This window comes from Podarcis pityusensis (genome assembly GCF_964106645.2).
Source record: "Podarcis pityusensis genome assembly, chromosome: 2".
In the NCBI taxonomy this organism is placed as follows: domain Eukaryota; kingdom Metazoa; phylum Chordata; class Lepidosauria; order Squamata; family Lacertidae; genus Podarcis; species Podarcis pityusensis.
The window spans coordinates 29,217,098-29,244,163 of record NC_138029.1 but is presented as its reverse complement, the minus strand read 5'-3'; the positions used below and the strand labels follow the sequence as shown (position 1 = coordinate 29,244,163).

General features: G+C 44.1%; 1 protein-coding gene across 2 annotated transcripts in view; it reads right to left on the bottom strand.

Annotated features, from left to right (window-relative positions):
• The window catches only part of SLC38A10 (solute carrier family 38 member 10), an 80,960-nt gene that overhangs the window by 49,524 nt on the left and 4,370 nt on the right, over positions 1-27,066 (bottom strand). For both annotated transcript variants that reach the window (XM_080994442.1, XM_080994443.1), the window contains exons 2-7: positions 21,772-21,889; positions 14,726-14,771; positions 11,922-12,015; positions 10,256-10,399; positions 7,312-7,436; positions 1,489-1,591 (exon numbers count right to left, since the gene is read on the bottom strand). In XM_080994442.1, coding sequence (XP_080850568.1) covers positions 1,489-1,591; positions 7,312-7,436; positions 10,256-10,399; positions 11,922-12,015; positions 14,726-14,771; positions 21,772-21,889 — 630 coding nt within the window. The remainder of the gene's footprint in view (positions 1-1,488; positions 1,592-7,311; positions 7,437-10,255; positions 10,400-11,921; positions 12,016-14,725; positions 14,772-21,771; positions 21,890-27,066) is intronic.

Here is a 27,066-nt window from a genome sequence, read left to right as displayed (position 1 = left end):
CCACCGCTCTTAACCACTACACCACACTGGCTCCCTAATGGTTCCCTTGATGGTACTGAGAGGAGAGGAGCGACCACAGCTCAGCAAAGGAGCAACTCTAAAGAAACTAATCTAAATGAAAACAAAAAAAGAGAAAAGAAAGTGCAGAGTCCTCTGTCAAAGTTAGCTTTTAACCCTTGTCTCACACAGAAAGTGGTGGACCCTCCATGCTCTCTCACCTGGGAGCTTTGCTTTCTTCTCCCAGTCTCTCCCTTCCCTGTCTCTCACTCAGGATCCTTCCATAAATCCACCACTTTCATGTGTGTGTAATCCTTGGACCCAATAACAGCCCAGAGCAGAGGACAACAAAGGAAAACAAAAGGGGAAAAAGAGAAGGAAGATAAAAAAAAATGGAAAGAATAGAAGGAAAGAAGGAATGAATGAGTGAACTAACTTCTGATTTTCTGTCTGTCAGTTAAATAAAATAAATTATTTGAAACATTCACTCTAGGATAATATCCAACTGTTCTACTTTCTGTTAAGCAATATTTTCTCAATCTTGAGACCCAAATGTCTGAAATCAATTCATTTTCTTTTCACACAAAAAGTCCAAAAGGGGTTCTCTAACTATTATTATTATAAAGGTAAAGGGACCCCTGACCATTAGGTCCAGTCATGACTGACTCTGGGGTTGTGGGCGCTCATCTCGCTTTACCGGCCGAGGGAGCCGGCATACAGCTTCCGGGTCATGTGGCCAGCATGACTAAGCCGCTTCTGGCGAACCAGAGCAGCGCACGGAAACGCCGTTTACCTTCCTGCCAGAGCGGTACCTATTTATCTACTTGCAGTTTGACATGCTTTCAAACGGCTAGGTTGGCAGGAGCAGGGACTGAGCAACGGGAGCTCACCCCGTCGTGGGGATTTGAACTGCCAACCTTCTGATCGGCAAGTCCTAGGCTCTGTGGTTTAACCCATGTCCCCACCCCAAGTTGTACACAGAGCCAATTCTCTCTCAGCTGTGCTGATGTCAGATCAAGGTATCACTCCATCTCTCCATCCATGACTAACTTGTGATGAACACATCACCACTTCTTCCTCCCGCCCCTTCACAGGCATGTACCAGCCCTAACTCTGAGAGCAGCAAAGGGCAAATGAGGAAGATATGTAATGCTCATCCTGATCTCAGGATACTGATGAAACAAGTTCTACTCTTGTCAGTCCCAGTATTTCTAGTACCTGTAGAGGCATCTCTGGTAGGTATGGATCATGTTTAAACTAAATCTTTCTAACTGTTCAATAAGAGTAAGGGGTTTTTCCCCCACACACTCCAAGTGCTGTCTCTGCTGCTCTGGAAATGTCCCCAGAGAATGTCCATTGCACGTGGGAGAAAATGTCCCCACAGTTGTTTCTACACTTCTACAAAACATGTTCAGAGGAATATTTTTTACTTTGGGAAGGAGATGGAGCAAAGAGGAGTAGTAGTTGTTGTTGTTTTTAAAGGTTTCTTACCGTAATATAAAAGGTAGTGACCACGTTTAGCGACGAGGCAAAGATGGAACTCATGATTTTAACCGACGGCTCATCCAGACTGTCGTAGGTTGGCAAGACCTGGCTGCAGAAAAGCAGGGAAATGTTAAAACATGTCAGGAAATTCTCCCTTGCCGGTAGAGTGTGCTTGCTGACACCTTCCCCACATGGAATTCAGGCACTTGCCTCTCTACTGCAGTTTACGCCAAGAGGTTTCTGAACACTCACAAGTTTAAGTGGTGCCCGTATATTCCTGCTCCCTCCCTCCCTGCCTGCCATTGCCACATGTGCAATGTAAATATTTCACATATTTTAAAAATAAAAATGTCGCAACGTGAATGACCGCTTGTTTGCCTCAGACACCAGTGGCAGAGCTCCAGACAGCACACTGCAGATTATTGTTCTTGGAGCATCCCGAGCTGATAATTAAAGCAATGCGGTGTTTACAGAATAACGAGCAGGAAGAGAGCTAGAGCATCATATTGTCAAAGAGAAAAGTTAAACAACCAAGACTAAACACTGCGCCTGTCGTATTTCAGCACTGATGCTTGAGCTCAACTCACAGAAAAGCGGAAGGGCCAATTACATGGGGCTTGGGTGCTTATGCACATGGAAAAGCTTTTTCCTAACATCAGGTGTACGGCTTATTGCAGCAGCCAGAGGATGCATGGGCCTGACTTGACCACATGCTCTTGAACACATAGGGACACCTTGAGAGGGTAAGTAGATAGGAAGGTCATTTAGGATAGAAGCACTTATGAAAACTACCATGCAAGAAAGTAGGGTGGTGGTGTGGAAATCCTTAGCTCTGCTTAGCAGCTGATTTATCTATTTTTTTTTAGCTCTCCATCATTCAGAGGACTGGACAGTTCAGTGCTATTTAAGTATTTACGAAAACGGCAACGTCATGCTATCTATCTGGGTACCTTTATTACCACCACTGTTATATACAATGCAAATGTTGCTTGTCAATACAACCAACCCTGAACATATGCTTGTATATTGAGTGGGGAATAGCACAGCAAAGGTAGGGGGGAACTCCAATGTTAGGTGTGTTAGTTGCACGTGAAAATCCAACCTTAGGGAAGTTCTTGTGATCTCCAACAAGAAGCCACTTGTAAGCGGCATCTTCTGCCTTGCCATTCCCAACAAACTGAGATCCAAAGAACAGAGGTGATGTCAACAGCAACCACAGGCCCTGCTGATTCGATTCAGGACCATGGCACTGAAGGGGTGGGAGGTGGGAGTTTGAACCTTTCCAATTAATGTAATTTCCAATTAAAACTGTGCCTCCCAATGCTCTTTGCTTTGTTTCTGTAAATACAACAGAAAGAATGTAAAGAATTGAACTCACTAGCAGGGTTTGAGTAAACAGTTACAATTAACAAAAAATAAGTATAAAAACTATAAAGATGAGAATAGAAGGATAAGAGACAATAACAATTAATATAGAGATACCATATGAAGATATATGAAAGCAAGCAGGGGGAGTTAATATGGGGGGATGGGACCAGAAGAGGAAGTTGAGGGAAGTGGGGGAATTTTGATGATTGGACATGTTGCAATAAGATAAAAATGCAAAATTCAATATTTTTTATTAAAAACAAAACAAAACTGTGCCTCTCAATACTCTTTGCTCTTTGCTCATTGCTACAAATGGTGGCACTATGGGGAATGGAGGGTGGATTTTAGTTGGCAAAAAAGAGCAGAGACTGAAAGGTTTATAACAGGCACCCCCAAACTCGGCCCTCCAGATGTTTTGGGACTACAACTCCCATCATCCCTAGCCAATAGGACCAGTGGTCAGGGATGATGGGAATTGTAGTCCCAAAACATCTGGAGGGCCGAGTTTGGGAGTGCTTGGTTCATAACCACTCGTCACCAGCAACATGACCCCTATTCAAATACCTGTCCTCCATGAATGCTATTAATTAAAAACAAACAAACAAAAACACCCAAGAGGTCTTGTTCATGGATCTCCCTTGTCACATCTAGTTTGGATCCGAGGCTCAACAGGAAGTAGGGAAGCATTCTATGAAGTACAAGCAATGTAGCAATGGGCAAAAATTGAACGTCTGTATCCAGACGCAGCATACCTTACGATCACTCAATACTGGAGAACAATTACTCAGTACTGCAGAACAAACAGCACCACCTCGCCCTGCATACGAACTCTCCAGAGGCTACTGTCTGGTTGACAAAATGCTGAACTAGAAGGGACTTTTGGTCTCACCTAGAGCTGAAAATCTTATATATTTTAAGGGAGTAATTCTGGAGTCAGAAGGATCAAAAGTCATTTACTGCCTCTGCTTCATGAACCATCCCCAAGACATTTTGGCTTTCCAGATACAGCTGTAAAAAGTCCTCTAAACCAGCAAGGCACGTCACACACCAAGCCTCCCTGACTCTCGGGACTCCAGCACACACGACAAGCAGCATACCCTAAATGTGTGCGGAGTTTATTTCTGAGGTAAAATGCCCACCCTGAGGGCCAGGCCAGGATCGAGGCATTCAGTGCGAAGAAGCCTTTGTCTGACAAAACACTTTGTATGCTACAGGCTTAGGTTTCTTCACATCACTTGCAATCACATAAACGCCACTCCTCGGGGTAGACGGAAGGAAGATATTTAGACCAAATGCCCTTTACATTTATCTCTCTATTCCCAAGATGAACACAAGGAGAGAAAGAACACAAACAAGAAGCTTCAGAACCTGATACAGAGAAATAGCAGCTCCTTCTTGATGAAGAGAGAGCTGTTTCTTTTGTTAACAGATTTTCATCTCTGCCATACCAAAAAAAAAAGGGGGGGGATCCCTTGCATGTAGAAAACAGAAAGGGTGCATTTGCAGCATTGGGGGGGGGGGTTTCATTACGGACAGCAAGCGACACAACTCAGAGAAAAGGGCCCAATCCTGCAAAATAAAAGAGGCCTCAGGGGCCAAGCAGCTGGAGTATTTGATCACAGTTAGGGTATCTGAGTCTCATTTCATCTTACAGAGGATGGATGGCCATCCACCAGTCTACTCGGCTGGAAATGGGGACGTGCCCTGCATATTGGAGAAGGGAAAAGGAAGCATAGTGTGGTCAACGTCAAGATGGGTGTTCAGAGTCTTTCATAAGCAAACGTTTAAAAATACACAGCACCCATTATGCTACATAGGAATGCTTGAGGAATCTGGCATTTGCAAATTCCAGTGTGAACTGACTAACACCCCCTGGACTTCAGCAGATCAGAACTCATACACCAGATTTCACGTTTCCTGGATGTTCTGACATAGTTCTTGGCTGAACCAATGCTTCAAAATGCATATTTTTGAGAGAATATCACTTTAAACCGCGTATTGAAATACATACAGTCGTACCTTGGGTCTTGAACACCTTGTGAGTCAAACATTTTGGCTCCCAAATGCCGCAAACCCAGAAGTCAGTGTTCCGGTTTGCAAATGTTTTTTGGAACCCGAACATCTGCTGCAGGTTCCGATTGCCCACAGGAGCTTCCTGCAGCCAATAAGAAGCCGCGCCTTGGTTTCCGAACATTTTGGAAGTCAAACGGACTTCCGGAATGGATTCCATTCAACTTCCGAGATACCACTGTATTTAAATGCACGTTTTTGTGCAGTTCTTTTTTCTTTTGCCTTACCGATTAATGAGGAAACAGAAGAACGGATTTATGGGTGAACACTCGTCAAAGTGAGAGTAGAAATAAGGTTGATTCGCCTTTCCTTACAGTGCTGGCTTCCATTGCACCAGGAACGACAGTGGTGTTAGACTCACCCCCAAAAATAGTGCCGGCCACCTGGGTTGGGACGTTCACTCAAGGATCCACCATGCTTCTGTGTGAAATCCCTGCCTCAAAGGTTACACCACCATTGTTCACATTACAAACAAGCTGTTGTGATGGGGAGACTAGCCTAAGGTCAACATAGGAAGGCTGTAGCAGAGCTAATATTACATTTCTATGCTTCCTGGCTCCCTGCCCCATGCACAATCTGTTAGACCATATGGCACGCTCGCGGGGGGCAAAGACGTTTCTCTTTGAATTTGGCAATGACAAGCCTCAATGCCAGAAAGAGCCAACACCACAAGGAAAGTAGGCTTGTGCAAGCCATAGCAACCAGCATTCCGATGCATGTTACTTTTTCGCCTCTAGAGGGAAGGAACTCAAGTCTTATGCTTGTCACTTAAAAAAAAAAAAAAGGAGGGGGGGAGTGTGAATTGAGAGGTCAGTGACTGCAAGCCTGTCTACTCTGGGATTCATCCGCATGTGACATCATACGGGCCAAGAAGTGTGTGTTATTCTTGCCCTTGGGGAAAATTATAGGTTTAAGCTTTCGGTTTGGCTTGCCACACTGGTGGTGTAGCAATCTATATTTAGATAGATATGTGAATATACTAGTCCAGAACGTATAATTTTCCTGTGTTTCCAACTCCCAACAAATGAAGGTTGGTTACTGAATGGTCGCCACAAGAAAAAACGAGGACAATTTTGGATTTTTGAAAAGCCTGCTGTGGTAACTAGGTACAGCTACAAAAGAATGAATCAACCCTTCTGTCACCAATTATAGCAGAGACACTTAAAACTGAGTGAGGCATGTTCTAGCTGAGAGACATAATAAGCAGGGGGGAAAGGTGAAGAGCCCAGCCGTGCCAAACTAATGCTAACTGCCCATCCCAGGTCCCCAGCTGAACATACACCTATGTTTTCAGATGGGTCACTTTTCAGAGAAGCCACAAATCAGAGGGTGGCGAGGACAACGCTATCAGAATGTAAATGGGACTCATCTGTGGATGAAAGCTTCCATCTGTCACAACAACAACAAACCCCCACAACTAAGGATATGCATGTGCTACACCAAAAAACCCCACAAGTTTTCCATCCAGGATAGATTGTGCCAATGCTCAGCATTTGCTTCCATGATTAACTTTTATTGACAGATTTGGGGCTTTGAGATACGCAGCAGAAAGAAAAGAGGGGTGGAAAGAGAGAGAGGGAGGGAGGCATGAGAGGAGAGAAGGAGTTTGCAGTCAGGAAGAAACAGAATACGGGGCCCAGGGAAAGCCACAGGAGGGGGTTGCATTACGCAACAGAGATCCCATTTGGACTATTGAGGTTTCTGAGCCTTCAGATGTCAGTGACTCAAGGTCTCCACCCTCTTCTCTCAAAGCAAGAGGTTTAAAACATGTTGCTGCTGCTGTTTTAATAAAAGCCAAGAGCCTCAAGCCAAACTCTGGGTTAGCCTTTGTTTTGTGTATTGCACAAACAGAATGCGCAGAGCCCTGCCCACAGCCCAAGAGGGCAACAGGAATCCTATAATCAGCAATGTCAACTTGACCCAAGATCTGTTTCCATTTACTTAAATATTCTTAGCTGAAATTGTTGTGATGCCTAATGAAGACACACACGTAAATCATTTTAGGCGGGCTTCGGTGGCCCTACTGTGGTGTAATTATGTCCGCTTAAGTTCTCGTTACCTATCTAGAACGGGGGTCAGTAGCATCCTTAGTAAAGAGACATGACAGCCAACGGAAAATTACACTGGGGATGTATTTGCCTCCTACGAACAAGAAGCTTCTTAAGCACAATGACTCCAGAGTGAAATATAACCCCTTCTCCCAGCTAGGTAACAAAAGGGTCACAACCCAGTCAGATGCTGTACCTCAGTGGGCTGTAAAATATTTTGATTAAAATGAAGACGAGGGGACCAGATGGTATCTATCCCGTACAGGCCACCCTGACCCTTTGCCCTTAAACAAAACTCGTTCCACCCTGCAATCTCTAAGCAGCTGAAGTTGCTGGTACTTACGACTGACAGGCGAAAGACATGCCAAAGATAGGAATGCAGCGAAAAATGCCCTCCCAGCGTGCGTAACTGACCCGCTGCAGCCACTGCCCGCCAAAGAGGCCGTGCTTGAAAGCGGAGAGCACGATCTGCAGCCAAGGAAAAGAAAAGAGAGGTTACAATCTAGACAACAGAGACGCCAAACCCAAACCAACGTCTGGCAAGCCAGATTGCAACAACCAGACGAGCGCCGTGAAAACGATTAAGGGGCCAGGCATGCCGTTTGGTTGTGAGTGTGAGCCTCCTTCCTGGGGGAGGCCTTGCGCTGTGTCCCGTCTCCTTAGGCCTTGCCCTCCCCCCCCCCACAAGGTGAGTGACCAAACTACAGTTCTCATAAGGTTCCACACATTAACAGTGTGCCACACATAGAAAGGGTTGCTTAGTAAATTAATAATTGCTTAAGTCAAGTAAGAACTTAGAATACGAGGTTGAATGTATGTAAATATACCAAAATCTTGAGGGAGAATTTCCTGAAGAAAGAAATTAAATATTATAGCTTAATCTAAGAAGAAATGTAACATATGGACTTTGTTTATAAATTCGATTATAAATATATCAAAACCGTGAGAGAGAATTTACTGAAGAAGCCCAAGACTCTTCATGGGCGAAACAGGTGACAAACGCTGGCACTCTGTCTAACTCTTGTGCGTAGCATCACCGACATCACCGTTTGATCCAACTTACCTTTGTGAATATCTACAGGAGCCTGGCTAAAGGAACCTTTAAAGACTGAATCTTCCTTTTGGACACAATTTGAATAAGTTTTCTGTTTCTGGCTTCTGTAGTGGATCTTGTACATAGCTCTCTAAATTTTGGGATTATTAATATAAGATTTAGAACGTAGAATGGTTTTTTAGTGTTTTGTGTGCCGCTTATGTGCTGCTTACTTTATACTGGTCTACTACACACAGAAAGGGTGGCAAGAGAACTGAGGCTTACTCTCCACCGATTCTGCCATCAAACGGATGCTTTGTACGCTACTCAAACTTTTCACTGACATCCCATCCCTTTCCCATATTCAGGACAAACTCCTGGCCTCACCTTTAAAGTTCTCTGAGGCTTTGTCCCATGGTATCTTTTGGATCCCCTTTCCTGCCCTACCCTTCTTGTAATCTTCAGCTCCTCCATCTCTATCATCCTCAGCCTCCAAAACATCTTCTGCTCTCTAACACGACTCATCTATTCTCCTTAGCTGTCCCTCTCTGTGTGTGGAACTCCTTCCTGAGACATGTGCCATCTCTCTTTCCTCCTTCGGAATCGTTCTTTTCTATAAGGGCTTTTGTTTAACCCCTTTAGTCCTCATTTCCAGTTCCAAATTTATGTACAATCTGTATTTGTCACATTTACCCCTTGTTATCCTGGCCTCTCTCCCTGCTTTGGTTGTCTTTCTTCACGGTTTCAGAAGGTAAGCTCCATGAAGGAAGGGACCTCTCTCCATATGTGTGTGAGATATATGTGTGTAAATAGAGATAAATACACACTCATGCATGCACACTTACGAAACTTTGTAAAGCACCATGTGAAGTAGCACTGGTGTATGCTAGGGGTCAGCAAACTTTTTCAGCAGGGGGCCGGTCCACTGTCCCTCAGACCTTGTGGTGGGCCGGACTATATTTTTTTTGGGGGGGGGGGGAATAAATGTAAAAAACACCAGGCAGGCCCCACAAATAACCCAGAGATGCATTTTAAATAAAAGGACACATTCTGCTCATGTATAAAACACCAGGCAGGCCCCACAAATAACCCAGACATGCATTTTAAATAAAAGGACACATTCTGCTCATGTAAAAACACCAGGCAGGCCCCACAAATAACCCAGAGATGCATTTTAAATAAAAGGACACATTCTACTCATGTAAAAACATGGACCGTCCGCAGGCCAGATTTAGAAGGCGATTGGGCCAGATCCGGCCCCTGGGCCTTAGTTTGCCTACCCATGGTGTATGCATTATGTTTATTGCAACAGTTCAGGAATATTTTTGCATCTTTACATGAACATCACCAGCTTTGTTACATGGTACCAAGTATCCCAGGGATGGGGGACCAGTGGCCTTGCGGATTGAGTTGGGACTCCAGCTCCCATAAGTCCCATTGGCCAATGGTTGGGAATGATGGAAGCTTGAGTCCAGCAACATCTAGAGGGCCACAAGCTCCCCACCTCGCCACCAAACTAGCCGCTTTCATTCAGCATCTTAAAGAGTTTGCACAACTTTATATGCTATTTATAGAATGTGGCCTAAGAAGACATGTTTTTATCTCCCAAATAGAAGCACTGTGGCTGGAAAGTTTGTGGGGGGAAGTGAGAAAAACCTAGGACCGCCAATAGATGTGAGGTGGGTATAGAGGCCGAGGCAGAATGCTTGTTTCAGGAGAATTTGACAACTGGCTCAGGGCATGAGGGCCTGCCAAACCCTCAACAAGCGAACCCTGATAATATACACTCTGTGAGAGAAAGCGAGGAAATTAATCAAGGGATTCTTCTGCAATCTGTGTGGCCTAAGAGCCCATAGTGCACTGTGGTATATAAAATGTGCTGAATCGCTAGAAGCTGGGGACGTGGCATGATCTCCCTGGAAAAATGTGTAGCATTAAGTAGTATATAGAAGACACATTCTCAAGTCTGTGGCCACATAGGACAGCAAGCGGCCTCTCTGTTACGGGTAATGGTCGCCCTCTACCCAGCAGTGCCAGTAACATTAAATACAGAAAGCCTTTCAAATCGAAACCCCGAGCCTATGAGCTCCTGCCAACAGGCAGACCTGGCATCCATTTGAATGTCCTCCGAGAGCCCACCCACGAGGAAAGCTTGGGACACCGTGGAACTTGAAATTTGTATTGCGGTTTCCCTAAGATGAATTAACCACCAGCCACGGAGGAAAACAAAAGCCTCCCAGTCATTAATACTGACCACAAACATAAACACCGTGTAGAAGATCAGAGCCATGGCACTGAAGGACTGTATGGAAGCCATCATGTTCCTCTGGAGACTCAGCGGGAGCACGATGCAGAGGGAGATGATGAAGAGCAGGACAATCCGGAACCAGCCGCTCACCTGGAAGAGGAGGAAGAGTTGCAATGAGAACATCCAAATGATCTCTAGGGGAATGGGGCAGCTGCCCAGCAAATTATATATAAACCATGCATATATAAACACAACATATACACAAACAATATAAGACACAGCAAGACTGAATGCCTTCCCCACCCACAATACACCAAGATTAAGATTCACTCCAAAAGCAAAGGAAAGGCAAGGAAACGCCGGCTTGCTAGGAAAAGCCGCTTCCCACAGGGCGTTCTGTGATTAACTTACATAGTCACTTGGTGCCACTGTTGCTCTACGAAGCTCTTAGCGAGCCCCGTTTTAAAAGCGAAAGCTTGTTGGCTGTTTTAAATGGTAATCCGAACGCAACCTATTTGAATATCTTTTATGTACTTCCAGCAAATAAAATGAAAACTAACCTTGCTGCAGAAAGGGGAGGGGTGTGTGTGGAAATGAAGGAAGAGATGGAAGTCTTGGAAATTCTGACCCAGAAAATTAACCGGCAGCTTTTTGGTATTTATTGTAGCGGGAGGTTTGGAAATGCCTAGAAATATTTAATACCTAATTTGGCTTTGCTTATGACGCATCTTTTAAACTTCTCGGCTCCTTAATCAGAGCTTAACTACATCAGGCCGGAGCAGATAAAAACCGTGCCAAAACACTACTGAATGTCCATTTAGCTTTTCTGGCCTGCCCCTGCCCCTAGGGATTGTTCTCTGGTCCCTATTTCCCCAAGGGGAATTCAACTGTTGCTCTGTTGAAAAGGCAAACAGCAGATATGCCATCAGTGTTTGCACTTTCTTGACCCAGTTTGCCAGGGAATTCACAATCCAGTTGTGTATCCCTTTTTGGAGCTTTGAGATTAACAAACCAACCAGGTACATCCTAAGGCTTACACTATAGCCCTGAAGTATTGTTCAGTTCTCCAAAGTGCTAGATCCTCCAGGTCTGCCACAGACTTCCCCTACAGTCCTTTAGCATTGCTATCTCCTGGTTTTTTGTCAACAGCATCAGTGTAACAGGTCCAGCTCTGCCTAGTCTTGCTTCACATCACTACCAAGTCAAAACACTTCACAAACAAGATGAGAAAATCAAAACAGTACAACAATGGGGATGGGTGGGTGCAAACACCTAAGTCCATTCTACTGGAGTCAATGGACTAATGCAATAAATGTTTCTGGATCTGAACATAAGTGTAGCTACTATATAAACAGAAAGAGATAGTCTTACTACTAAACTAAAGGAAACACGCAGGAAACCGAACACTTGCAGAATATCCATTTGGGGCTGACCCTTGGACTTATATGTGGGAGTTAAGTTTGCCTTGGATCAGGCTGTTATGGGACAAAGTGCTATGTGGCTTCAGCGCTTGCTACTAACTTTGAAAACAGCAGGCTGGAGAGATGCTTGGATGCATCACAACAATACTGTTCAGGCAGGACGCATTCAAAAGCAAAAACTTACGCAGAACAACAGGAAAGGGGAAATGTTCTGAATTGCTGGTGATAAGGTCAATATGAAGCAAGCTTACCTGAAGCCCGAACAACCGGGCAAAGAAGTTGGATCCCAAGTCTCCAATAACAACGTAGAAAGCGATGCAGGTTCCTAGCATCAGTCCAATCATACTGCAAGAGCACAAAAATGGGCAGGTCACTCCAAAGCAGTGTGTTCCCTTGGAATGCAGCCCTTATTACATGCCAGGTATGTGCTAACGGCTGCATTCCAGATGCGATCAGCACTCAAACACTGTGAACAGTAACATCATCCACTACTGATGCCCTAGACACCTTTGCTGTGAATTTCCCACCACCTCACTAAAAGGACAGCTTCAGGAGAAGCATTGATTCTGTATATCAGGTGCCTGAGCTTCATGCTCCTTAACGCAGGCAGTGAGCAAACACAAAACGACAGAAATATGGTTGACACCAACTTCTAATCCAAACGAAGACGTCCACATCTGCTATCACCAGAGGCGCAGTCTAAGAAAGGCAGCCTAGGGGGGAACTAGGTCTGTAAAGTGAAACAAGCAGCCGCTGAGACACGATGGGACTCCAGATGGGCCAAATTTATTAGTGAGTCATAATAGTGCCATGTTTCGGAATGCACTGACATTACTGCTAGCAGTCTACGTAGTAAAAACAGACCTACCTGCACATATAGCATGATCCTAATGGTGAGTATTGCTCTAAAGAACCCAAGAAAGTCACAGAGGATCTTACATGTAAGCCACATGGTCTAGAGCACATTGCCAAAGCTGCTTCCCTAACTTTTCATAAGCTCCAAATTAAACGCTTCCTAAATCCAGTCTCACGTGGCACATTTTGATTAGTAGTGCAGGTGAAGCCCGAACAGTCCCATTTCACACTTTGTGCATAATGGCAAACTTTTCTCCACCGGAAGAGAATGGAGAATTTGCAGGTCGACATTTCAAAAAGCATGCACGCTTTTCTTTTGTGCAGCTGCTTTCATGTCACGCAACTGTTTTATGAAATAATGTCAGGCTACGGGAAGGGCCATAGTGGAGGTGCGGGGCGTCGGCTTTATGAGACACTAATAAAGGAGACACCTTAGCAGCGATACAACTCGAGGAGGTTAAAGCCTCCAGGTGCATGCATGTTAATTTAACTGCCTTTCCAGAGCCAGGAATGGAACCTCTACTTTGGGAATGTGCTTTAAAAGGAGCTATTATTCACTTACACACTTTCAGAGGGCGTGAGCGAGTGTAGCATCACACAGAGTCGGGGACGGGAGGAACCAAGCTAGAAGCCCCACTCTCCACAGAGTGGGCTGGGCTTCACCCCCTTCCTGAGGAGGTTGGGCGTTTTAATTAAGTGATCATCCTGGGAACCCATGCCCTGTTCCCTTTCTCAGCGGCACGGACCACTTCCCCTCCCATTTCCGATCGTATAACATCCCCACAGCAATTACAGAGATTGCTCACATAGAAAAGCAATGGCAAACGAAGCGCTGAGAATATTTTTAGTCACCTCTCAAAGCAGTTTAGCAGCTGGGAATAAGGAAGACAGCCAGGATCACATGACTGTCCAGCACGCCAACGGATTCCCACTTTCAGAACCTCCATCATAAAAAGCAACTTGGTGATGCCACTAGCGCTCAAATTACAGCCTGATCTATCTGCAGAGCTCCTCTTTTTACTGCGTTAGGGACACACGTCCACAGTTGCAGGAGAAGACAAGTCAGAAGGCTTCCCTAGGTTTCTCTTCCACAGCTTAAACTCTGGGCCAAACCAAGGCTAAAGATGTAGTGGAGCAACATCTATCTTTATAGGAGAAAAGTTTTGGTTAGATGCAGCAAAGACCTCTGAACAATGACAGCAGCATCGTGTCATTATTATTGTTAGCTAATTTGCTAATATGATCTAGTGACACCCTGGCTCTACCGAGGGGATACAATCACAGGCAGGATAAAAAGCCATGCCTACTGAATAATGGACAAGTCTCTGCACAGACCAAAGCCGGAGAGTTGAGCAGCTCTCCCCTGTGTAAAAAGCCAAGTCATCGTATGTGATTCGTAATGGGGTGAGCAGCCCAACCCTCCTAACAAAGCAAATGGACCCCATCACCTCCAGCTTGAAAATGCTGGGACTGCAACACCAAGCCATTTACTCCAGCCACCTTAACTAATAAAATCTGCGGGAGTTGGAAGCAAAATTATAACGGATACTTCTAATTCTGTAGGGTCTCGCCCACAATAATGCGAGGAAACAGCTGTATACATACCATGTTGTTGTTGAAATGGCCAATTGCGTATTCAGATGGGTTTAAATTACTTTTACCCAACAGGAGCACTGCAGCGTTTTGTTCAAAGCTTAAAATGTACACAACACCCTCCCCACTTTTCTGCCTAAATAATTACGGCATTCATCCGGATCTTAAGCAATGAGTACCTATTGATGGAGAATCCAGAATTCTGGGAAGATGTTTGAGAAGAGAAATCTGTGCTTAGAAATGCCCACCCCAGGTACAGTGGTGGGACATTTGTGGCCCTCCAGCTGTTGGGCTCCCGATTCCCACCAGCCTCAGCCAGCCTGGCCAATTTTCAGGGATGATGGGAATTGGAAGTTCAGCTAACATCTGGAGGGGAAGAGGATTCTTCACCCCTGCCCTACAGGTCGGACCAATATGAGCAAATACTGTCAAGTTCCCTAAGAGAGAGGCTGGAATTAGCCAAGAGAACCAGAAAAAAACCCAAAGGTCCAAAACAATAAATGGAACACCAGGTTTGAAGGGATCAGAACTGATAATTTAAACTATATATAGATAATTTCAAAGACTGGAATTTTGAAGAGGGGAGTGGGGCAAAAAAGAAAGTTACCTGGTTTCCACAAGCATTTTCCCAAGTTTTCCATAGGCATGGAAGGCTAGAAAGAAAAGGGGGAGGAAAACACACACATCACCATCACAATTATTCAAACATATGTTCAAAACGTGGCATTTTTTTTTAACGGAACAACAGCCACCAGAGGCTATTCAAGAGGCAGGGCTTTGCTAGTTTTGTATTTCAGAGTTAGTTTTCTTCTACCCCACAGCCACTCTGGGACTGCCCCCCACCCCACGCCTTGGCATACCATTCACAAATCAGAAGCCACATAAAAACAAATTTGGGGGGAAGATTCAAAGCAGGTTCTTCCCTCCCTCCCCCCTCCACCCACAAAAAAAAACTCAACAGCACTAAATAGGAGTTACACATGGCAACTATTAGAAGAAGAAAGTCGGAGCGGAAAAAGAAAATATGTGAGCATGAGAGACTGTGTGGCAAAAAGTTACTGCAGTGCAAAATTTCAATCAAGTCCCCATTTTTATTCCTTCCTTCTCCATTATGACTGAACCACTTTGTGCCGCTGACGGGAGGATTGAGATGGTGCCCAGAATGTGCAGCCACCCTGAGAATATCCATGATTCACAACCCACACCAAAGGGATTTGACCAAGAGATTTCTTTTTCATTTCATACACTGGTCACCGCTCGCAGCACAAAGCAACCGGCATCCTTGAAATCACCGTTCCTCTGGAAAGCTCAGCTTGTATTTTCAAAAGGCGTTTTACTATGGGGATAAGAGGGAAATTGCCACCTCCGGTTCTGAGGGAGAGAACCTTTTTTAACCTGGGCCTCTTACTAATGCCACACATTCATGTGAAATGTTTACAGAAGGCAACAGGGCTTTCAGCCCCTCAGCTCGCACAATGTGCATGTTTTCTTGGTGAAATCTGCACATACAAAAACAGCAAAGAAAAAAGAAAAAGAAAAAAGAAAATAAAAAAGGATCAGCCGCCCAAGCGCAAGGATGTAATAAAATAAGGGATAAGGACAACAGAAAGGGGAATAAGGACAACAGAAAGGGCGTATCCTTCTCCAATGGAAGGCTCAAAGATAATGCCGCCTTAGAAATAGATAGATTGATTGATTGATTGATTGATTTTTAAAGCAGATTTTCAATTAAAATGGATCAATTAAACAACAGACTTGGGATCCATCTGTTGAGTCAAGCAACTGCGGAATTAAACTACCCCCTTCAGGCTCAAGATACCTCAGAGGTGGGGAAGGAGGGGGGAAACGCTTCCCTCAAATTTCTTTCAAAAGCTCCATTTGAAGCAAGCCCAACCTAGCTACAAGAGACAGGTTGCTTGGCTGGCTCCAACTACCTGGATCTAAGAGCAGGAAGTTTGGTTACCAAGGCATTCTCCTTTTTACTTTGGGCTGCTGTTAACTGCTCTAATTTCACAGCCCACATCCTCTGGCCAGGTCTGAGGAAAGTGCTTGCGATTTTTTCTTTTCTGCCTACAGAATCAGAGTTGGAAGGGACTCCAAGGATAATTTAGTTCAGCCCCCTGCAATGCAGGAATCTTATGTCCAATGTGGGGCTCGAACCCACAACCCTGAGATTAAGAGTCTTGTGCTCTACTGACTGAGCTACCCTTAAGAATCCCGGTAAGAAATTGTGCCCAACTACCGCCAAAGAACTGGCAGAGGCAGCCCACAATAGGAACTCTTGCTTGACGAGCATTAGAGAACAGGCCTTGAAACAATTGCAAAACACGGACTGAGGAATACTGGATCAAAATGCCGGCTCAGTCATTCACTCAGCAGAGGGTTTTGAAAAAGTCACGCTCACTCAGAGTTGGTCCATGCACTATCTGAGCTGACCAATATATGGGGGGGGGGGGAATGCTTGCAAAAGCGGTCCATTTGCATGCTGAGTGCAGACGTCCTTGCACAAGACTGCAGTGGCGACTTCTGTGAAAACAGATTTCTTGTTTCCAGCACACCCCTTTTACAGAAGGAGCCACTGAGATCTTCCACAGGCACTGCTTACATGAGAAGGCCACTGGTGGGAGGAGTTATTTATAACTCACTTTCCCACCGGTATACGGGAATAAATGGCTTATTTTGCCGGGAAAAGAAAAATAGATACCTGGGCTTAAGCTTTAAGCAATAAAGCAGGCTGAAAATTTAAGTTTGCAAATGAATCCCATTCATCTATGCGCAGGCAGGACCATCAGCATTTCATATTTTAATCTGGCATGTCATCAGTGTCAGAAGTGTCAGAAGACAACTGACTATGTACCGGCAGGGGTAAAAAGCGCCCCCCCCCCATAGCAAAGCAAACCCAAACAGTAGGGGGTTGGGGGAGGTGGAGAATGAGTCAGTGGAAAAGTGGAGCGCTTTGTAAACAGAAGGATTCTGTCAAACACTGAACTTTTGTGCCCGTGTAGAAGGAAAAGTGACATTGAAGAGAACCGTCTTGCGATTTTGCATTAGGCCTCTTAGGTGGATTCTAGTTAATTAGGGTTAAAATTAAGGTGTGCACCTGGGAGCGAAGGGAAAGCTAGCGGAAAGCGAAATAACCTCATTACGTTATAATAGATGGTATATAACACCAGTAAAATTGGGTAAAATGTATAAAGTGTGTAATAAATGTTGGAAGTGTAAGGAGACAGAAGGAACATTTTACCATATGTGGTGGGAATGTAAGAAGGTAAAAAGCTTCTGGGAGATGATCTATAATGAGTTAAAGAAAATGTTGAAATATACTTTTGTTAAAAAACCAGAAGCTTTCTTAATGTGAATACTGGATAATGAAATTAGTAAAAAAGATGTGAAATTAGTTTTGTATGCAGCAACAGCAGCCAGAATTTTGCTGGCACAGAAATGGAAACAGGAAGAGATGCCCACGAAAGAAGAATGGAGGATGAAACTAATGGAATACGCAGAAATGGACAGATTGACGGGGAGAATTAGGAACCAATGTGACCAGAGATTCTCCGAGGACTGGAAGAAATTTACAGAGTATATCAAAAATTTCTGTGATGAGCAAATAACGTTTGTTGGCTTTCAAGAAGCTCTGTGAAATTACTGTTAGAAATATTGTTTAAAAAATATGTTGTGATTAAGAGCATCTGAGTGCAATATAATATTGGGAAATGTGAGACGAAGATTTAAAAAAAAACGGAAAATTATCAGACAAGCTGAGGGAAGTTCTGGAAAAAAGGGTTTAAATTAAAAATGGATGTATAACTTTGTAAAAATGTTTTTTTGATGGAAAATCTAATAAAAAATATTTTTAAAAAAAGAAATAACCTCATTACGTTATATATTATTGTTATGCAGTCCTTTAGTATACAAAGGACTTGACAATCCTTATTACACTCCTCCTCAATAAAAAGGTCATTATTCTCACCTTACAAATGAGGAATGAAGGCTGAGACAAGTAACTTGCCCAAGGCCATTTAATAAATCCATTGCATAGCCAGAATCTGGATTTGGGCCCTCTAGATCCAAGACCAGATATTCTATCTACCAAATCAAACCAGCTCTCTAATTTATATAATGATATATACGGAAATGTTTCAAGACTGATATCAGTTCCTGTATGACTGAGGTATAGGCCTAAGATATTAAACTATCAGTGTCTTTGTGTGTTCTAAAATGAGGCAATGAGTAGATGTTTTAGATTTCCTATGTTGAGACAGATTATTAAACAGATATCAGATAAATTAAACCTATAAATATGTATTTATAAGTATGCAGCTAAACTGCAGTCAGGATCCAAATGGGAGATTCTCCACTTTCCACAGTGAGCATGTCAACCATTTATGAACAGCCAGTCCCTCTCTCTAGTCTAATTAAACAGATGAAAAATAAATAAATCTGGGTCTTGGCTGAAGGACAGGGCTCAAGTGATAGAATGCTTTTCCATAATTCCATATAAAATATTCCCTTCATGCAGAAAACTAGAACATCAGGGGTAAAGGTTCTAGCTAGCTCTATGCCAGTTTTCTACACAGAGGGAATTATTTTTCTGTATGGAATTCAGTCAGATGCGCTTGCAAGACAAACAAACTGACCTCAGCTTCCGTCTACCACAGGTCTCATCCATATCTGAATGTTTATGAAAATGAAACCAGAGCATTATAGTGCACACAACATTCTTACAGAGAACACGTGAGACCCAGTATACCTTCATAAACACTAAGTATGTAGACAAAATGGCTTTCAGCCAAGATCCTGTAGTAGTTAGAACAACAATCAAGTGTCCACCCAGTACCCTCCTTCAGGAGTTGGGATTACATCTCCTCTCTTAACTTTGCAAACTTTGCAGATATCCAAATTCTTGTGTAATGTCTCAGTAGCCCAACAACCAATAGAGAACAGCAGTGGATGAAATATTTTTACCTATAGTCTTGTGTATTTAAATATTTAACCCCGCCTAACTCAAAGGCATCAAGCAGATATTAGTGTATTTCCCAATTTATTACTACTACATAATATTGGGGTAGGAGTGTACCAGAATACAGAATACTACAGTCATGTATAGTATTATTCCCAATATGTAATAAAGCTTTTATATATACAGTGGTACCTCGGAAGTCGAACGGAATCCGTTCCAGAAGTCTGTTCGACTTCCAAAATGTTCGGAAACCAAGACGAGCCGCGTTGGACGTTCGGGTTCCAAAAAACGTTCGCAAACTGGAACACTCACTTCTGGGTCTGCAGTGTTTGGGAGCCAAAACATTCGAGTTGCAAGGCACTCGTCAACCAAGGTATGACTGTGTGAGTGTGTGTGTGTGTGTGTGTGTGTGTGTGTATTGTTTGTAGACACTTCAGAGCACACTTGAGAACAGTAAGCTTATTCATTATCAATACAAATTTAAAACAAGGTTTTAAATAAAATTGAAATATAAAGCAAATCCCTTTTGTGGAGGGGCAGCAGAGCCAAGAGCTGTCCTCCCAGCACCAGCATCCCTGAAGCCTACATAGATGGGGCACAACGAGACCAAGTGAGGCCGTGCTTATGTCCTTTCCGTGGAATTACTTCTACCATCTACATCAAGAAAATAAACAATTCTGAGTGAAAAGCATTAGCTCCTTTGCTTTAAACGATCCTATCAAAGCCCGAGAAAAATTATAGCCACAAACAACAGTATATAATTTAAAAACAGCGACAACATTGCTGCTTCGTTTCTCAGAGACAAATGTTATTGATTTGCCGGACTTGACAGACATCTAGAGTTCCTCCGCCCACCCCGTCTCTCGCTCCCAAACAACATTTAGAGGTGTTTATTCCTATTGTTCCTCTGCCACTTTGGCTTTTGTAGCCAAGGCTTTGAATGCTCTTCCGGAAGACACTGCTTAGATTAAGTTGATTTGTAAAACTTTCCTGCGTTCCTCAAAGCTGCCAAAGCCTCCCACAGAATCGGCATGGGCTCTGCCAGGATCTCTTGCAGCTGGACCGGTGTAGAAGAAAGCCAGTGACAAAGGCTGCTGTGTGTAGCTGCTCAACCTTGATGCATTAGGATGACTGTGGCGGCGGTGGCCCAGCCTTCCCCGGGGCAGAGGATGCCTTTTTCCCAGGCACTCTCCCTTGCTCTGGGCTGATGGCATCTCTCCCAGGGCAAAGGCGGGCAGAAAAGGGAAGCCATTTCTTTCCGCAGCAATGTTTGTGTGCCAAAAAGTTTGGAAGCATTTACTAGCCCTTCTGTGTATCTAAGCTGCTTAGGTTTTTTGGTTGTTTTTTTTTTTTGAAAGGGAAGGGAACCTCTTCTTCCTGGGAGACACTCCAAGGTGAAGAGGACTCTCTGTATTCAGGCAAAGTAGGAGGAGTGTACAAAGACTTATTGTAACACAGAAGGGGGAAATCAAGGACTGTGGGCATCTGGCGAGAGGGAGAAAAAGCTATGTCTGACTCCCCGTTCCTTTCGCCTCCTTAACCCTACCCTGCCAAAAGAGAGAGAGAGAGAGAGCAGTTATAATAAAGCATATCTTTTGTAGAAAGGCTTTAACCTTCAGGACTACACGAGTTTTCTAATTTCTGTTGTTACCAATAGACATATTTTGCAGTGGCTGTGCTGTGCAGCTAAATGAAGGAGCCTCAGGCAACAGAGGAACTGAGGGTATCCATCTGTCAACAGTCACTAAGGAGACTGCACATTTCTTTAAATCCTTTGCAGGCAGGGAGACCAGCCAATTCCCCACTCTGACTCCCCAAGAGGCAACTCAGGAAACGCAAGATGGGGTTATGGCTGTGGGAGGGCAGAAAACAGCATGTCCTGCCATGAGAGTCTTTCACCTCTGCCACCCCGAGGGACAAATCCCACCTCTGCAAGAGGCAAACTTAGAATGGGGTATGGCAGAGTTTCTGTTCCTAGAGCAGCCGCTTTTAAGAAAGCCCAAGAGGGGCTATTCTACCCAGCTTTGTTTTCCAACAAGATGACACATACCAATCAGAAAGGCTTAAATCCTCAGCCTTCTCCGAACATCTCCTCCCCCACCCAAATCCTTGGGAATCGGAGGAGAGGTCAAAAATAGATGGAGATCCTGGCGCCAAGGCACAGCAGACAAGCTATGAGGAAGAGGGCTGGCGAGCCTTGCCAGAAACCCACACATGAATCTTGCAGATGTTTCGGTTTTCTTGGCTGCTTAGAACTTTGTACACTGTTTCCCCTGACCTCCCCGTTGTGCTGCCGCAAGCACACGATCCAAGGAGCCCACAGTCCATGCCAGGCTTTCTACTGGCAGAACCCAATGTCCTCGGCAGCATGCTGGGCAGGGAAAGTGAGTGGTTTTTGGGAAGAGACCAATAACTTATTCCAGAGACACCCGTCATGCCAGCTCTCTCTCCCTTAAGAGCACACGTTTGCACCATTATCTTCCTGGATTGTGCAGTCAAAGCAGTTTGGCGTCATCTTCGAAGAGTTAAACGTTTCTGCTACCAGCTGCTATTACAGAAAGGAGGAGAGAAACAAGCCTACCCTGGAATACTGTGAATAATTCAGCTGCAATAGTATGAGTGCCGTAAATTAGGAAGATGGGAGTAAAAAGCAAGGCATAAAATCACCCTTGCCCCCAGCAGACCTTGCTCACCTAGTCCAGGATAGGTCCTGCGTTTGCTGAGATTGGCCGATTTCACTAGGAACATACAGGATTGATGAGTCATCCAGGAGCAGAAAATAAGCAGCAGAGCTCCCAGAAAGATGCCACACTAGAAAGGAGGAAATAAAAGCGCTGGGTGAATAATAAGCACTCTCCACCACCCCCTCCTCTCCACCCCCCCACCCTACAACTCTTATTTCATGCATTCTTATTGCTGTCCCATAGCACCTAGAGGCTGCCTGGGATGTTTGCAGCCACACACTAGTCTGTTAAGGGAGATCCCCTGCCTCTGAACAGCAGTCAGCCAAAATGTGACGTACGAGTTCAATTTTATTCACACACACAGTTTATGGCAGAAGACATAGAGCAGCCACCTGTTTACTAAATGGCTCGGTTGCAGCACCTCCTTGCCTGGAAAAGGAAACCAGAGCAATTTATGGAAGGGAACAAGACTACATGCCCTGCTGTTGTGACATTTTCTGGGCATATTCCAGAACAGTGATCTGTCTCAAGCTCCTACCAGATTCATGTTAAACAAGTTAGCATGCTGTTGATCCAGGAGTTTGAACTCCTCTGCAGAGGTGTTACTGGCTGTACTACCCACTTACAGCGCAAACATAAATTACCCTGTTAGCTACCTGTCCCGGAAAGCATTGTGCTGGCTCCCTCTCTGGACGTATTTGTAGAGGAAGCAAGCGGAAGGAGCTCAGAGAAAGGAGGGGGAGAGAGAGGACATGAATGCCTGAGCATTTATTGAAAACAATGCATGACTCCGCAGGAACAAGTGGTGCTAAACTTTAATCACAGCTGCTATTTGTTCTGAGTTGTAGCTTTGGAGTTGCTGGCAACTGTGGGCATAACAAACCAATGTCCTGCTCTGAGAAGCCTTAAAACATAAATAGCGGCAAAGGGCTACTTTCTCAAGGGAAGGCTTATTGACATCAGTTGGCAGCTGTGAGGTTGGACCAACCAACAAGAACCCCAGAGCCTTCCAAAGGTCTCTCAAAAACACTGCCACGGGTCAATTGTTTTGTGTGTGTGTGTGTCCCCACAAAATAAAGGAAGTCATTGCCATTTCCAGGATTCAGTGGAAGCAGGTGAAACAGGATAAGCAAGCCCTTGTCTCCCAGGGCCTGCTGAAACAAAGGCTACACACAGACCTTTCTGGGCAGAAGTTATACTGGAGTTAGTATCCTACTACTGTGATTTTCCATCAGGTCATTCGTGCAACCAAGTACCACAATCTATTAGCAGCATCTGTTAACAAGCGCTGCCGTGCATTGGGAAAGCATCTGTGACCAGATGTTCATGTGCATAACCACATATCATTTGGTGGTAAGCACTTTTACAACCACAAAGACTTAATTACTACCAGCAGTTCCTAACTCCCGTTAAGTCCAGCACTGAAAAATCAACTATGCCTCCGTGTGTCCGATGACCGACACCTGCGTCTCTTTTACCAGCAGGGGCATCTGTCTATGTGGCTCAAAACAGACGCAAGCACTATGAAGTGCCACTAGCAACACCAGTCTTAAAAGTACAACCTCTGATACACCTTAGGAAGAAAAGGCCTGTGCCCCTTAAGGGAGGAGATGTGGACACGCCTAACAGCTCTTCTACTACCCATCTCGCCTTCCCCTATATATATTTTCTCTCTTCCTAAGGTCCTTAACGTATTGCAACATGGCCACAGTTCCTTACACAGTGGTGCATTTATTTCCTATGCATTTTTTGGCTGGTTTAAGATCTATTATATTGGCATCGCTTTTTAGGCTCATCAGACCCTGCTTACACCTGCACCTTTGCCTATTTCTACCTTGCTCATTCATTTTAATCTGAGGAATTTGTAGGTAAGAGTGGGAAATGGAATTGTAAGGGAGCTTTATTATTTCTAAATTGCAAAAAGTTCACAACAAAGCACAAGGTTTATTTAAAGTGGGGGGGGGCCTACAGAAGGCTCTGGGATGGTTACATTATTAGAATGAAGGACTAAGTCACCTCTTGGGGCATTCAGACCATGATAATGCCAGAAGTTTTTATCTTTTCCTCCCCTGTAGGGAGAGAAACCCATGAATACAATGAATGTAAGAAGAAAGGCACAGACATTCATTGCAAAGAAGCATACTCTCAGGCTATCACTTGCCTTCAGACATTATATACGGTACAACATGTCGCATATTCACAGATACTGGGAATGTCAAAAATCTGGTAAACAGTCTATTTCTCAGTCAGTCCAGGGTTAAAGCCGAAGATGGCAGCTGCTATTTTCAACTGACAACTCAGCTGCTATTTTCTGATCAAAGAACCATGTTTATTATTTGACTAGTCAAATATTCCAGCAAGAGTACCCTGATGCAGATCTCTCTGCAAGAGAAAAATATAACGACATCATTGGTACCATCTGTTAACGGACCTACTTAAATGACTCAAGTGTTTTGCTTTGCTATATGCTAATGCCATCTGTTGGGAAAAAGATGGAACTAACCAACAGCTAAACATCTTGATTGATTGGAACCTTCTGATGCAAAGGTTTGGAGGGTTTGGAATCTCTTCCAAAAGTTACTTGAAAAAGTAATATCAGGTTATCAATTTGCTTAGCAGCTTAGGAAAGACATTTAGCAAGTTTAGTCTCTGGTCACAAAAAGCTTGTGTTCTAAAACGATGCATACTTACTTAGGAGCAAATCACATTAAACTAAGTAGGACTTGCTTTCGAGTAAACACACAGAGGATGGTGCTGATATTCTTCCATTTTTCTAAACATAACTTACTCTGTTCTATATTGTTCCATATCAAAATCTGACTTTATGTAGCGATCATGAATCATAAGCCAACAAGAGACTGCTGAAACTGCTAAGGATCTTTTTTTAAAAAAGCCTGTGGGTTCTTGTTAGCATATGCAGACTTCCAGACTTCACAAAAGAAAGGAATAACTTTCTTGCCATTCATAGCTTAACAAGTTAAAGGTAAAGGACTTCTGACAGTCTGTAAGTCCAGCAACAGGAGCTCACCCCAGCGCCACACACTTAACAAGTTAAGTTTGAATAAAATCCTATGTAGCTTCAGTATTAAATTGGGCGGGATTCACCTAATAAGTCACGGCAACTGAAGCCCTGTGCAAAGACTTTCACTCGATCAATATCGCTTCCCCCACCTTTGCACTCTCCACACAAAATTGGCTGCAGGGGGTCAGAACCATGACCAAACCAGTGCACTGTGTGGAGTAGTGAGAGGATTGTTCCTCCTGGCAAGCCAAAATGCTTGTCCTGATGGAACCAGGAGCGAGATGTCAAATTCCTCCTAATATTTTTCTGTTTTATTTCAGAATAGTTTTTAGCCTAATTGACATTCAAATAATTCTAGAAAAACAGATCAAATTAAATTAAATATATATCTGTTATTGTAAAACCTAATATTGCACAGGAGCCTGGGCAAAAATACAGATTTTAGCTTTGTACTAAGGCAGCCATGTCCAAAGTCCGCTTTGGGGGCCTAATCTGGTCCGCCGTTTAATCCTGCCCCTGTGACACCTTATTTCCTACAAAAACCTTAACTCTTTGAAAAAAGTTTGCACACCACTGTACTAAGGAGTGTCAAACGAATCAGTGCCTGGCATATCTCAGGGGTGGGGGTGGGGATTCCATAATTGGAACACCACCACAAGGAAGGCCCTATTCCATGTCATCATATCATGCATCACCCCCAAGGGTGGGACAGGAAGGGTCTTCCCCCCCCCCATCCCCAGATCTAAGGGCATGTTCTGTTCAGACACCAGGACCACAAGCCATCAAGGACTTTATAGGTCAATACCAGCACCTGAAATTCAGCCCAGAAACTCACAAGCAGCCAAGTTAAGATCTTTTAACACCAGTGATTCCAGCTGGTTGCCCTAGTCAAAATTCTCACTGCCACTGTCATGATCTGCACTTACTGAAGTTTCCAAACTGTCTTTAGGGCAGCTCCATCCTCTGCAGTACACTATAAAGCTGACCATTTTATATTGCAGGTACAAAATCAAGCGACTTTGAGTGGAGAGCAAGATTGCAAGTTCAGAGAACAAAAATAGCTCCGAAAGTGCAATGGGAACACCACAGAAGATAAATAAAACATAACTTTAAGAACTGCTGTCTGAGCCTGCTTTTTTCCACCTCTCCTCCCAGCCCTTTTTCCTTGTGTGTCATGTCTTCTATACTGCAATGCGCTTTACTTATGGGCTGCCTTTGGAAGCATTTCGGAAGCTTCAATTAGTGCAGAATGTGGCTGCCTGACTGTTGTCAGGTTTGGGGCAAACAGTTCATATAACATCAGTTCTATTGCAGCTATACTGGTTGCCTGTACACTTCTGAGCCCAGTTCAGGACCTCAGTGTCTTCTGCAAAACCTCTCCCAATATGAAACCTACCTTGACCCTTAGATCTTATTCTCATACCCTTCTCTGTTGGAGGAACTGGACATGGAAGAAGGGGTTCTTCATGAGCACAAATCACCCCATGTATGAGATAAGTCAACAGGTTCAAGGTCATCCAAGCCAGTTGCTATGGCAATGGCCCAGTGCCATCTATATAAGTGAGCAGGACACATCAGCTCATGAGTCAGTCAGTGGGTCTGTTGTGTGTCAGGGTCAGTCATAGAAGTGAGTTGGAATCTGTGTTACATCTTGAATTGCTGGAGCAACAGAAATACTTTATACTCGCATGTATCTGTATCTGTATTTGTATCTGCAAAGCCTACAGGCTGTATGTATATACCAATGTCGGGAACTGCTTTACTGAAGCCTGATCTTCTGCAGCAGTAAACTATTTTGGATCTTAAGATGCCTCTGAATGGTGACTGGAACTGGGGGAAACTTCCACTATGTGGGTATCTCACCTCAGATTCCCAACATTCTCCAGGTCCCACCTCTGAGAGACTTTGGGATGATGATGACAAAGGATGGGGCCTTTTCAGTTGTGGCTCCCCATCTGTGGAATGCTCTTCCCAGCAAGGTCCACCATGCACCTTCACTGACATCTTTCCAATGCCCCAAAAAACCTTAGCTCTCAAACCTAACTTTTGATAGACTGCAATAATATGGTCTGTATTAGTGTGCTGCCAAAGCTTCCTGTGGCTATTATTTTGTGTGTGTGTGTGTGTGTGTGTGTGTGTGTGTGCGCGCGCACACACACACACATTTTAATGGTAGATGTTTTGTATGATTTTTCTTTTACTGGTACAATATATCTATGGGTGAAATTCAATGCACCACCAAGTGGGTGGAACAAAGTCCATTCATGCAACAGTACTTTCTC